Source organism: Ovis aries, chromosome 1, assembly GCF_016772045.2.
Source record: "Ovis aries strain OAR_USU_Benz2616 breed Rambouillet chromosome 1, ARS-UI_Ramb_v3.0, whole genome shotgun sequence".
In the NCBI taxonomy this organism is placed as follows: Eukaryota; Metazoa; Chordata; class Mammalia; order Artiodactyla; family Bovidae; genus Ovis; species Ovis aries.
Genome location: NC_056054.1, coordinates 16,703,999 through 16,717,549, shown reverse-complemented (window position 1 = coordinate 16,717,549; position 13,551 = coordinate 16,703,999). Strand labels below are relative to the sequence as shown.

The window sequence follows — 13,551 nt, the reverse complement described above, 5'->3', positions numbered from 1 at the left end:
TTATAGCTGAGTAATGTTACATTCTGTGTCTGTACCATAACTTCTTTATCCATTCATCTGTCAGTGGACGTCTAGGTTGCTTGCATGTGCTAGCTATTGTAAATAGTGCTGCAGTGAACACTGGGGTACATGTGTCTTTTTCAGTTTTGGCTTCCTTGGGGTATGTGCCTGTGAGTGTGATTGCTAGGTCATATGGTGGTTTTATGTGTCTATACACATCACATTTATCTGTTCATCTGTTAATAAACGCTAGGGTTGCTTCCATGTTTTAGCTATTGTAAATAATGTGTGAACATGAAAGTACAAATATTTTCTAGGCCCTGCTTTCAGTTATTTTGGGTATATACTCCGAAGTGGAATTGCTGGATCCTGTGCTAATTCTTATGTTTTATTTTCTGAGAAACCATCATACTGTTTTTCATAGCAACTGTACCATTTTACATTCCCACTAACAGTCATTAAGGGCTCTAATTCGTCTACATCCTTGCCAACATTTGTTATTTTCTCTTTTTTTTAATAGTAGTTATTTCAGTGGATGTGTGGTAGAGTCTCATTATGGTTTTGATTTGTATGATTAATGACGTTGAGCGTCTTTTCATCTTATTGGCCATTTTTTAAATCTTCTTTGGGAAATGTTCTTTGCCCATTTTTTGATCAGGTTTGCTTTTTTGTTGCTGAGTTTGAGGCATTCTCTGTATTTGTGGGTATTGACTCCTTATGAATTGTAAGATTTACATATATTTTCTCCCATTCTTTTCTTTTTTACTGTTAGTGGGTTTTTTTTCTTTTGTTCTGAATACCTTCAGTATAATATCCAAGAAATCATTGTCAAATTCAATGTCATGAAGCTCTATTAAAAGAGTTTTAAAATTTTAGGTCTTACATATAAGTCTGACCATTCTGAGTGAATTTTTGTGTATGGTGTTATATAACAGTCCAATTTCATTCTTCTGTGCGTGTGTATCCAGTTTGCCTGTTACCATTTGTTGAAAAGACTTGTCTTTTGCCCCATTGAATGGTCTTAACACCTTGTCAGAAATCATTCAACTATATATATGTGTGTGTGTGTGTGTGTGTTGCTGGATTTTTTATTCTGTTCCATTGGTCTTTATGCCAGTACATTGTCCAACTATGGTATCTTTGTAGTAAGTTTTGAAGTAAGAAGTGTAATGGAACTCTGCATAATGTGATGTGGCAGCCTGGATGGGAGGAGAATTCAGGGGAGAATGGATACATGTATGTGTATGGCTGAGTCCCTTCACTGTTCATCTGAAACTATCACAACACTGTTAATCAGCTATACCACAATACAAAATAAAAAGCTAAAAAACAACAAAAAAAGTGTGAGTCAATCAGCTTTATTCTTTTTCTGGATAGTTGTGACTGTTCAGGGTCTCTTGAGATTCCATATGAATTTTAGGATGGGATTTTCTATTTCTACAGAGGTCATTGAGATTTCTTATATGGATTACATTGAATCTGTGGATTGCTTTGACATATTGAGTCTTGAAGTCCATGAGCATGACGTGTGTGTCTATGTCATCTTTAATTTTTTTTCATCAGTGTGTTGTAGTTTTCATTGTACAAGTTTTTAATCTCCTAAGTGTTTTATTCTTTTTGATGTCACTGAAAATGGGATTTTTTGTCATTTCCTTTTCAGATTGTTCATATATAGGAATGTGATTAAAATTTTCATGTTGACTTTGTAACCTGCTACTTTGCTGAATTCATTTCTTATGACAGTTTTTTTGTGTGTAATCTTTAGGGATTTTACACGTGAAATTATATCTGTGAACAGAGATAAATTTACTTTTTCCGTTCGGATGCCCTTTGTCTCTCTTTCTTGCCTAGTTACTCTGGCTAGGATGTCCAGGACTATGCTGAACAGAAGTGGTGAAAGTGAACATCTTTGCTTTGGTCTTAATAGGAGCAGAAAACCTTTCAGTCTTCTACTATTGAATATGATGTTTGTTGTGGGATTTTCATACATGGCTTTTATAATGTTGAAGTGATTTCTTTCTATTCCTAATTTGTTGAGTGTTTTTATCATTAAAGGACTTCCCTGGTGGCTCAGACAGTAAAGAATCTCCCTGCAATGCAGGAGATGTGGGTTTGATCCCTGGATTGGGAAGATCCCATGGAGAAGGGAATGACTACCCACTCTAGTATCCTTGCCTGGAGAATTCCATGCGAAGAGGAGCCTGGCAGACTACATCCCAGGGAGTTTCAAAGAGTCAGACACAACTGAGCAACTAACACCTTCATACTTTTATCGTAAAAGGTGTTGACTTTTGTCAAGCACTTTTTCTGCATCAATTGAGATGATTGTGAGGGCTTTCCCCCCTTCATTCTGTTAATGTGGTTATATTACACTTGTCAGTTTTAGTTCTTCAAATATGTGGTAGAATTCACCCATGAAACCATCAGATCCTGGGATTTTATTTGTACAGGGTTTGTTTTTTTGTTTTTGTTTTTAATGTATTGAATCTTCTTACTCGTTACAAGTCTGTTCAGGTTTCTTCTTTTTTCATTATTCACTTTTGTTGATTTTGTGTTTCTAGTAATTTGTCTATTTCACCTAGGGTGTCCAGTTTGTTGGTATACAGTTATTCAAAGAGTTCTCATTCTTTTTATTTCTGTAGAATCAGTAGTAATGTTACTATTTTCAGTTCTCATGTTCGTAATTTGGATCTATCTTTCTTAGTCCATTTAGTTAAAGCATTGTCAGCTTTTTTTTTTTTTCTGGAGAACTAACTTCTGGTATTACAGATTTTTCTGTAATGTTTTACTGTTCTCTGTTTCTTTTATCTCTGCTCTAACCTGTACTACTACTTCTTGTCTGCTGGCTTTGGGTTTGGCGTCTTCTTTTTGTAGGTCTGTTTTTTAATGTAAGTCTTTATAGCTATAAATTTCTGTCTTAAAACTGCTTTTGCAGTTTCCTATAGGTTTTGGTATGTTCTGTTTTTGTTTGTATTATCTCTTAAGTATATTCTGATTTTCCTTGTGACTTCTTTAATCCATTGGTTAAGTGTATTATTTAATTTCCACAAATCTGATAATTCTCCAGTTTTACTTTTGTTTTTGATTAATTTGTCCTGCTGTGGTCAGAGAAGACACTTTGTATGGTATCTATCATTTAAAATCTATTGAGGGACTTCCCTGGTGGTCTGGTGGCTAAGACTCCATGTACCGTACACAGAGGGCCCAAGTTCAATCCTTGGTCAGGGAACCCATATGCCACAACTAGGATTGAAGATCTTCCATGCAATAGCTAAGACCTAGTTCAGCCAAATAAATAAATATTTTTTAGAAATCTGTTGGGACTTGACTTATAGCCTAACATGGTTTATTCTGGAAAATATCTGATGCACCTGAGAAGATTGTTTATGCTGTTATTGTTGGGTAGAGTGTTCTATAAAGGTCTATTAGATCTAGTTGGTTTATTGTGTTAAATCCTCTGTTTGCTTATCTTCTGTCTGGTTGTTCTATCCATTATTGAAATAATGGGTATTTAAGTCTCCAACTAAAATTGTAGAGCTGTTTATTTCTCCTTTCAATTCTGTTTTTGCTTCATGATTTTTGCAGTCTGTTATTAGGTGCATAAATGTACATAAACAATTATAAATGTTTATAATTGTTCTGTCTTCTTGCTATTTTGCACCTTTTGTTGATATATCCTTTACAGGGAGTGAGGCTTTAAAAGATATCTCTTATAACCTTTTTTGGTCTAAAGTCTTTTGTCCGTTATTAGTACAGCAATCTCTGCTCTTCTTTGGTTGCTATTTGCATGGAATATCTTTTCATCCTTTCACTTTCAATCTGTTTGTGTCTTTGGATCTCAAGTGAGTCTCTTATAGTCAGCATATGGTTGGATCATGTGTTCTTATCCATTCTGCCAATCTCCATCTTTTGATTGAGAGGTTTGATCCGTTTATATTTAAAAGAATTATTGGTAAGGAGTGACTTTTATGTTTTACTATTTCTTTGCTATTCCTTGTGGCTTTTTCTGTCCCTTATTTCCGGCATTACTGTTGTCTTTTGTGTTTAGTTGATTTTTTGTAGTGAAATGTTTAAATTCCTTTCTCATTTCTTTTTGTGTATATTCTGTAGCTGTTTCTTTGTGGTTACCATGGCAATTGAGCTTAACATTCTAAAATTACAACACACTAATTTGAATTTATATCAAAATTAGAGGTGTAACTTCTATAACATGTGAAAACTCTGTTCCTTTTCATCTTCACCTCTGCCTCTGTTGGTTGTCAGTGTCTCAGTATTACATGATTCTACATTGTGTGCCCAAAACATATACTGATAATTATTTTTAATGTGTTAGTCTCTTAAATTAGGTATAAAACATGTGAAGCTGCAAGCCAAAGTTACAGTAATATGAACTTTTATACTAATAGCTTTTAGAAAACATATTAGCATCTTAAATCATATATAGAACAAAAAGTGGAGTTAAGTCATTGTTATGATAATACTATCTCCATAATTACCCATGTATTTACCTTTATTGAGATCTTTATTTTTTCTTATGGCTTTAAGTCACTATCTAGCGTCCTTTGATTTCTTCCTGCAAGTCTCTCTTGACCATTATCTTTCAGGACAGGTCTAGCAGTAACAAACTACCTTAGCTTTTACTCATCTGGGAATGTCTTAATTTCTGCCTCACTCTTGAAAGGACTCTTTTACCAGCTGTAGGATTCTTTGTTGACAGTTGTTGTTGTTTTGTCTCTTAGCGCTTTGAATAGATTGACTTTCTGGCCTCTGAAATTTCTGATGAGGAATATGCTTATTGTCTTAATTAAGGATACCGTGTATGTGACAAGTCACTTCTTTCTTGCTGCTTTCAAAATTCTCTCTTTATCTTTGGCTTTTGAAAATGTGCTCACAGTGTGTCTTGGTGTGGGTTCCTCTGACTTCATCTTACTTGGAGTTCATTGAGCTTCCTGGATGTTTATATTCCCGTCTTCCATCAAATTTGGAAGGTTTTCACCTGTAATGTGTTCAGATAGTCTTTCTGCCCCCTTTTCACCCCCTTTTCTCTCTCTTCTTCTGGAACTCCCAGAATGTATAATTGGGCTGCTTGCTAGTCCCAGTTAGGTCCCTTAGGCTCTGTTTGCTTTTCTTCAGTCTTTTTTCTTTCTGTTAATCTGTCTCGGTAATTTTCATTGTCCTGCCCTCTCTTCAAGCCTGCTGATTATTTTCCTCTGCCTGCTCAGGTCTTCTTGAGTCCCATCCACTGCTGTCCTGTCAGAGTGGCCAGGCATCTCTTATGGATTCTCTCTAGACTGAGATCCCGGATTATTTTCTTAAAACCCTTTGTTCCTAGACTTCTGTGGTCATTTCTGTTTGATCCTTGATCAAAAGGATCATTTGTTCTGGATCTGCTGTGTTCTGGTTTTTGTTGTTGCTCAGTTGCTCAGTTGTGTCTGACTCTTTGCAGCCCCATGGATTGTGGCACACCAGACTTCTGTCCTTCACTATCTCCCAGAGTTTGCTCAGACTCATATGTCCATTGAGTCAATGATGCCATCCAACCATCTCATCCTCTGTCACACCTTTCTCCTCCTGCCCTCAATCTTTTCCAGTCTCACGGTCTTTGAGTGGGCTCTTTGCATCAGTGGCCAGAGTATTGAAACTTCGGCATCAGTTCTTCCAATGAATATTCAGGGCTGATTTCCTTTAGGATTGGCCAGTTTGATCTCCTTGCAGTCCAAGGGACTCTCAAGAGTCTTTTCCAACACCACAGTTCAAAAGCATCAATTCTTCAGCACTCAGCTTTTTTTATGGTCCAACTCTCACATCCATACATGCTACTGGAAAAACCATAGCTTTGGCTAGACGGACCTTTGCTGGCAAAGTAATGTCTCTGCTTTTTAATATGCTGTCTAGGTTGGTCATAGCTTTTCTTCCAAGGAGTAAGCGTCTTTTAATTTCATGGCTGCAGTCACCATCTGCAGTGATTTTGGAGCCCAAGAAAATAAAGTCTATCACTGTTTCTCCATCTGTTTCCCATTGTTCCCCATTACTCTCTGACCTTGTCTCCTTTTCCCTACCCCTCCTGTCACAGCCCTGCTCCTTCACTGCTGGCCTCCCTGCTGTTACTTGAACACTCCAGACACACACCACCTACCACTTGCTCTTTCCTCTGTCTTGAGTGACTTCCCCAGATAGACACATGACTCAAGTTTTTCCCTAAAAAAGCACCTACTCAAGTGATGACTTCCCTGATCATCTTACTTAAATAACGCCTACTATTCAGCACCCCTTTTCCCCCTCCTTGCCTTATTTTTCTCCATAGTGTATATAATGTACTATTTAATTTATTTCCCTCCCTTCCTGCCATCTTCATCCTTCCCAATAATCTGAAAACAAGTTCCAAAAAGGCTGGGAGTTTTATTTTTCGTTTATGCTTATTAGCACAAATACTTCTTAAATGAATGAATGGTCATTCAACAAAAGTCTGCTTTCAAGAAATATGTTTTATGATTAGATTTGTTATTGAAATATAGTTGATTTGCAATATTAGCTTTAGGTGTGCAGCACAGTGTAGAGTTTAAAATTCTCATGACTACATTCTAAATATTACAGGATCTCAGAAATCTTTAGAAGCTGCTTTGTAAGTTAATTTCCTGCTTAGAAAGTCCAAGTACACTCTCATTGTTCAGTCTGTAATGTGAACATGGCGGGGGCGGGGGAGATGAGAAGTACTGAGAATCTACGTGCACATAAAAGCGTTATGAATGTGACAGTTTCAAAAAGTTAAAGCCATTTGTTTAATGTGGGTGTCAGTTTATGCCCATCGACTTGTTTATTTTCATGATTCGTCTCTAATTCTCACCTGTCTCCTCCTTTACCCAGAGGAGTGAAGACCTGTAGCCTGATTCAACCTTAAGAAAGAACATGAGCCACAAATGTGAAGGCTGGTCAGCACTTGGCAGAACTTTTTCTCCTGCAAAAATATACTAGTGCTATAGCTTCATATAACTTTTCTTCTGAAGTCTTTGGTATGGCAGATTGGTCAAAGACCTCAGTTCGGACTTTGAGCTTTTCTATAAAAAAGCGTGTCATCTTGGGAGGCAGTAGCTGGAAGTCAGAAGTCTTGGGTTCTCTCCCTGGTTCTTTCCCATCTTCTCTCATCTCACTTTCTCACCTACATGAACAGAAGTAGGGCTGGGTTAGATTATCTCTGAGACTGTCTCAAGCTGGAACAGTCTGACTTTCCAGTGGCAGGTGGAAACTCGGAGTGGCCAAAGATAGTGTGCCCTACCTTGAATACAAAAGGAAGACTTTTCTCTTTCTGTTTTCTCTGGAAAAAATGATCACTGTTTGCTAGTTTGATTATGGTATTCCTAGAGTACAGGTGTAGTCTGTGTGAAACACTAGCGTACCTTAGGGGAAAAGCCTTTCCAATACTCCAGATGTTTCATAATGTAAAACCGATGTTACCGTGGTTCTGCCCCAGGAATTATTGTGGGTGCCTGTGATGTTTCCTCCCCTCCCTTTCTGTTTTGCATTAGGATGCAATGTAATTGACATTTTGGAGCTGTCACACTTGATGACTGCTGTCAATGAAAGCATATTAATTTAAGAACCTTCTGAAATGCTGTTTAAATAAGATCTGTATTTCCCATCTTCACACTTCTAAATAATACATTGTTAACCACTTCTGTGGTGGCTCTTTTACTTTCTATAAATCTTTCCTATCAATGTGCGCTGCCGGGGTCCAGCCCCGGTGGATCCAGGGAATTCGAAGGTGGGGACGGTGTTGGTGTCTTTGGAAAAATACATATTTAATTACAGGTACAGAGAGAGATTAGAAACGGATAGTGTAGTAGGAGATAGTGTAGTGGAGAAAAGGAGGCTGAATCCAGATGGGGATTCAGCCAGAGAAACAGGAGCAAGAAAGAAGCGACATGGGGGAATCAGTCTTTCCGGAAACTGATCCAATTTCTTTATTTTTGGGTTTGCTTATATACCTTTTGTTACACATAGGGATGAATACAGAGTCACGCGGGGGTCAGCAGTCCTGACCTTTATCAAAATCAGGTGCTTCACATAAATGTATAAAAAAAAGGTCTTAGGGATATTACATCGTCTTCTGGCCATGAGTGAGACCTGCTGACATTTTATGATCCTTTTTTCTGATAACCAAAAAACTTATTTCTTCCAAGGGTGTTTTTTCTTAAACCAGGCACCACCCTCCAAATAAAGTTACATTCCTATAGGGTGAGGGTGTAGTGAGTTACAATCAAGAAAGGAATTTATTTAACCCAAGTTAACATGATTAATCTTAAAGGTTAATACTTATTTCTCCTATATGTTAGTTATATTCATTATAAGGGCAGGGAATATGGAGATTTAACAGCAAACATCAGCCCAACAAATGAAAATCCTTTCACCAATGCTCCCCTTAAGATCTATTTAGTCTTAAGATAGTGATAAAGTTACATTTTTACATAGCAAGGACACAGTGATTTATAACAAAGTACAGTGATCTATTACAAAAGAGAAAATTCATTAACTCAAAAAGTCTAGTATTGCTAACCTTAAAAACTACTATATTTCCTTTTCTATATTCCAAATACATTGATTAATATATTCCCAGGTGCCTAAGGATATGGAGGCCTGGCGGCAATCATTGACTCAACAAAAAGAAAAAGCCCTATGCTAATTAAGACTTTCAAAATACTCCAAAACTCTCTGTGCTGTTTATGGTTGAGAGTGGCAGGAGTATGGATAATCCTGTCACACAAGCTAATCTGTCAGCAGAGAGGTTTGACCTGAGACATCCTTGTCCCACCCAGAGCAGGGAATTAGCAGCAATTATTGACACAACAAATGAAAAACCCTTCACCAATATAATTCCTAACCAACCCACTATACTAATAATTTCTAACTCCCCAAGAGAATTTGCCTTTAGTAAGTAAAACATCTCGTGCCTCTCAGGTTGGGAGGCTGTGAACAATCACATGTGGCCAGAAGAACCTATACAGGCGGGCTAGATAACCTTCAGAGGAGGTTAGAGCTGAAACACTCCTGTCACGCCCAAGAATTTTTATTGCCTTGGAGCTGCATGTTTACTCCTCCTCCGAGAGAAACGGTTATGGGGGAAAGCCCCCTGTAAAGTCAGAGGTGTAGGTGAGAGCATAAAACAGACTCTGGTTTTGGGGTAGATGCTCGGGAACAGGGGGTTTCCTGAGGCTTGATCATGCCTTTGCGTATGCCAAGCCTCCTTCCTCATGACCTTTGCCATGGGCGGAGTTCCTCACGCTGGCCCCCGGCAGTGCACCTTCAGTTACTTTGTGAATCAGCTTGGGCACACTTAGTTGTGCCTTTAGGATGAGAAAATCAGGGCAGTAGAGGCAGCTGTTCCTGGAAAGAACCTATGAGTTAGAGCTGAATTGTAGCCTGGCCTCTGTCAGACGGATGTGTCTTTGGACAAGTCAGCTCAACCTTCTGAGCGTCAGTTGCCTCATCCATAAAATGGGATAATCCCTGTCTTGCCTTCACTGGGGGCCTAGAGGGAAACTCAGATGAACTAATGGATCTGAAAATGCTTTTGAACTATGATAAGGTATGTAACAACAATAGACATAATTGGCCTGCAAGCTTCCAGAGCATTAGAGGCAGTGCCAGAGTTGGGACCAGTGTATCCACCCATCCCGGCACCCTGTCTGAAAATCCAGCGTTACTTCTGGAGGAGTTTTAGCATCCAGAAGGAGAGCTTTTCCCTTCCGTTTTCATCTTCACTTTACCAGCTTAATTTAGGTTTAGGTGACAATTCTATTAAGATTTTTATGCTTGATTTGTTTTACTTATGGTAATAGGTTTTCCTTCTTTGTTCTTTTCAATCTGATTAGGAAATCTGTACATAGACTCCAGGCAAAATCTCCCTCCTTCAGTGATGCCGCCCCCTGGTTATCCTCACATCCCACAGGCACTCAGCACTCCAGGAACAACGATTGCAGGTAATTTGAGGTGTGAGGTGTTGGGGTTGGTGCTCAGAGTTTAATACGGAAAGGCTTTTCTAGCTTTTCCAGCAGTGAATGAAGCTACCTCAGGAGGGAGTGAACTCCCTGTTTCGGGGTCGGGGGGGGCAGGTTGCAGAATACATATAAAATGAGGATCATAAGGGAACCTTGTAGAGCCTTCTGGGTGGGTTAGTGAGAGCATGTGCGTTGAGTTTCTGGCATGAAGAAGTGTTCAGTAGGTGTCTGTTTCTTCTTCCTTGCTTCTCTCGTGAGTCACTGCTGATGTTGGTTCCTTCCAGGCCATCACGGAGCCATGAGCCAGCAGCACATGATGCCTTCCCAAGCCTTCCAGATGCGGCGCTCTCTGCCTCCAGATGACATCCAGGATGACTTTGATTGGGATTCAATTGTGTAGAGCTTGTTTCTCAAGGCACCAGACCCAGTGTCATCTTTCTGTGCAGTGGAAGGGAAAGGTTTAAGAGAATCCAGTTGAGAAAACAAAGTTGCTAATCATTTTACCAATGTTATCAAAATTTTTTTTGAAGACAATCAAGATTTTAGCTGGATGAGTTACTGCTTTTATCTGACCCAGACGAGTACTACATGTTTGTCTCCCTGCCAGCTGCCCTATGTAGCTCCTAACTGTTGTGTGATTTGAACGGCTTTTGCATATTGTGTCAGTTTGATGTTGACCACAAGTGCCAGACTGATTTTTCAGACAGAGCCTGTTTTGCTGCAAGCAGTTTATAGATGCATATGTATAAATATGTGTACAAAAATTACTAAAAGCCTTCAGTTTTTTTCTAATTGGATTATTATGTCTTGAGAAGAAAGTTACTGTGAGTTTTTATTCCTTGTTAGGCTATTTTATGCAGAATGATTTTAACTCATGTAGGCAACTGAAAGGAAATAGATTTTTTTCAAAGCCCAGTTCCCCTTATTTAAAATCGTTTTTGGAAATGTGAATATTGAGTTCTCCTTAGTAAGTCATAGAGAACCCAGAGTTTGATACTCTCCAAACAATCTAAAGGGGCACGTTGTTCCCGAGTAGCAGGAAGGACTGACCGGATGTTTTTTGATGCCTGGGGGATTCTAGAGTTCATGTTGTACCTTGTCAGCATCTGTTTTTCTATCTAAGTCTACACTGTCTGCCAGTTCTAAATGTGTTTGATTGATTAGAATCTGGGCATTCTCGGCTTTTTAAACAAATCAATGTCTCCACATTCACTTCTGTATTTATTATTCAAAAGTGTTATTTTAATATTTATTGCTATCTTCTGTGAATGCCCAACTCCTGTTGGGTTCATTAAGAAGAAATGCAGTGTCTGCAAGCACAGAATTAGTTTTCTTGGTAAGAGTTTACAGACAAGACAATCAGAGAGAGAGTGTGTCTTTCTCTTTGTCATTATTCCTGCCTTGTGAGTATATTCTCTATCTTTGTGTTCCTGCTGATTGAGACATTAGCTCAGTAAGATTTTCTGGAATTTGAATCTGAGCTCATTTGGGCAACAGAACAGGAGGGCAGTGCTTTATAAAGCAACTTTCCCCCCAGTCTCTTTCCATTTAGGGAGCACTGAAAGGAGCGTAGAGCCACACGTGGGTTTTATTTGCCTCACTCTCCAGTGCAGTTATTGTCGCATGGCCTGCTGTTCCTGTTGTCCTGTGTGTCTGTATGCATGCTGTTTGGTTCCTTTCTTTGAATGCAGCCTGTATCTTAGGATTTTTTATTAGTTTGTTTTTTTTGTTTGTTTTATATCACAGTTATTTTGCATGGATTGATTGTCTTAGTTTTATAATGAAACTGAGAGAAATGAGATTTCTTTTTTCAATGAATATATTTTGAACTGGTTCTTTAGACCAAAAACAGATTTTTTTTTTCTTTCAGTTCTAATGGGGAAATAAAATGTTCGATGAAATCAAGGAGTACTAACTGCTCACTGGTTGCTCTTTAGCATTGCTAGTCTCTGTCAGCCATGCTTAAGTCACTTTAATTACCCTTACTGATTCTGTGATTTGAGTTATCTCTACTTGGACTAAGCAAAACATCTTTATTTCTCTGTGTGTATGTGAGAGTGTTTGTGAACGTCTGTGGGTATTTTTTTAATGGAGTGTTGCCTTGAATGAATTACTGGGAAGCCAGCCATGGTAAGGGCTGGTGAGGTTGGGGAGAAAGGAAGGGCTCTATGTTCCTGTTGTTTGGACCCTGCTTGGCATGAAAAAGGAAATTCAGTTCCAGCCCCTTGGATCAGTAAAAATCGGGGGATTCTGGAAAGGCAGCCAATAGGCCCCTCTTAGATGGATCAGAGGCAAGATGAGATAGCAGCCTGCAGAGAAAAAGCTTGGAAAAAAAGGGATGAGGGTGATTCTTAGTCTGCTCAAGTCATTGTTCTCTAGATACCAAAATAGCTGTTTTGAAACTTTAAATTGTGTGGGTATCAATGTGCACTTTAAATAATTTGAGTATTGGAATGCAGTAGCTTATACTGAGTGATTCAAATAGAAACCACAGATGAAGATTTTGCAAATTGTGTGAAGCTAATTTCCCATTCAGCAATCATTTACTGATTTGCAGTGATCAATATTTTTGTGAGAATTTAAACTTACCATGAATGGCCCTGGAGGCAGAGCCTCCACCCAGACCCCTCCCACTCTAGTTAATGCACACGACTGGGAAGCCCAGGACAGGCTTCCTGGCAGTTCCGGCCAGACATAGCTACCTGGCGAGGTGCTCCGCATCCCTCTAGTGGCTGTCTCAGTGGGTAGTTGTTAACGCAAAGCAAGTTCTGTCTTGGGCTTAAATTGACTGAAGACTTGGGGAAAAGAATCAAATGCATGTAATCAGATGGGGGCACTCTGTCCAGGAGAATAATCCGACTGGCATTTGTGGCAGTTTTTGAAGTGTAAATGTATTCATGTGTGTTCTTGTAAATACATGTCTCTCAGATGTCCTTTGAAGTGGGAGGGAATCAATCTGGGGATTATTTCAAATGGAATAGAGTATTTTGATATTGTTCATTCAGAGGGTGATGTGTACATATCTATATTGTATATATGTGATGAAATGCATTGGCTTTTTGTGCAAACACAATCTGCTCTCTGTACTGCTGTTGGCCAGTCAGTGTTTTAATGTTTCTACAGTTTTGCTATTGCACGATTTCATATTTTGCCTCTATGATGAACGGCACCCACTCTTTGTAACTGTTTAGTGCTGTAAAGAAATATTCAAGTGTCATTAGGATTGTTGCTGCCAGAAGTGATATGCATGAATGGCACTTAAAATAAATATATTATGTTAACTCTATTTACAACACCAATTGGTCTGTGTCATTTGCTGCAGTTGAGGGAACATGATTGGAGCTCGTCCAGAAGCAGAAAGCCTGCAGTCTGTCCTTCCTTGGAGTCTCGGAGATTGTGTCCCACGTATTGCTGCCTCAGAACAGTCATTGCTGCTGTCTGCTGACCATCTCACTTGCTCTGTGAACTTGGGAAAATTATTTCCTCTCAGCCTCATTTTCCTCATTTACAGTTCCTATAAAGTGAGAATAATGCCTGCCTCCTAGAGTTGTAGAGGGAT

General features: G+C 38.9%; 1 protein-coding gene across 10 annotated transcripts in view; it reads left to right on the top strand.

The window, feature by feature from the left end:
- Positions 1-13,278, top strand: part of FOXJ3 (forkhead box J3) — a 149,295-nt gene extending 136,017 nt beyond the window's left edge. For all 10 annotated transcript variants that reach the window (XM_060398115.1, XM_042246600.1, XM_042246602.1 and 7 more), the window contains 2 exons: positions 9,867-9,974; positions 10,277-13,278. In XM_060398115.1, coding sequence (XP_060254098.1) covers positions 9,867-9,974; positions 10,277-10,392 — 224 coding nt within the window. In that variant the 3' untranslated portion in view covers positions 10,393-13,278. The remainder of the gene's footprint in view (positions 1-9,866; positions 9,975-10,276) is intronic.
- The last annotated feature ends 273 nt before the right edge of the window (positions 13,279-13,551 follow it).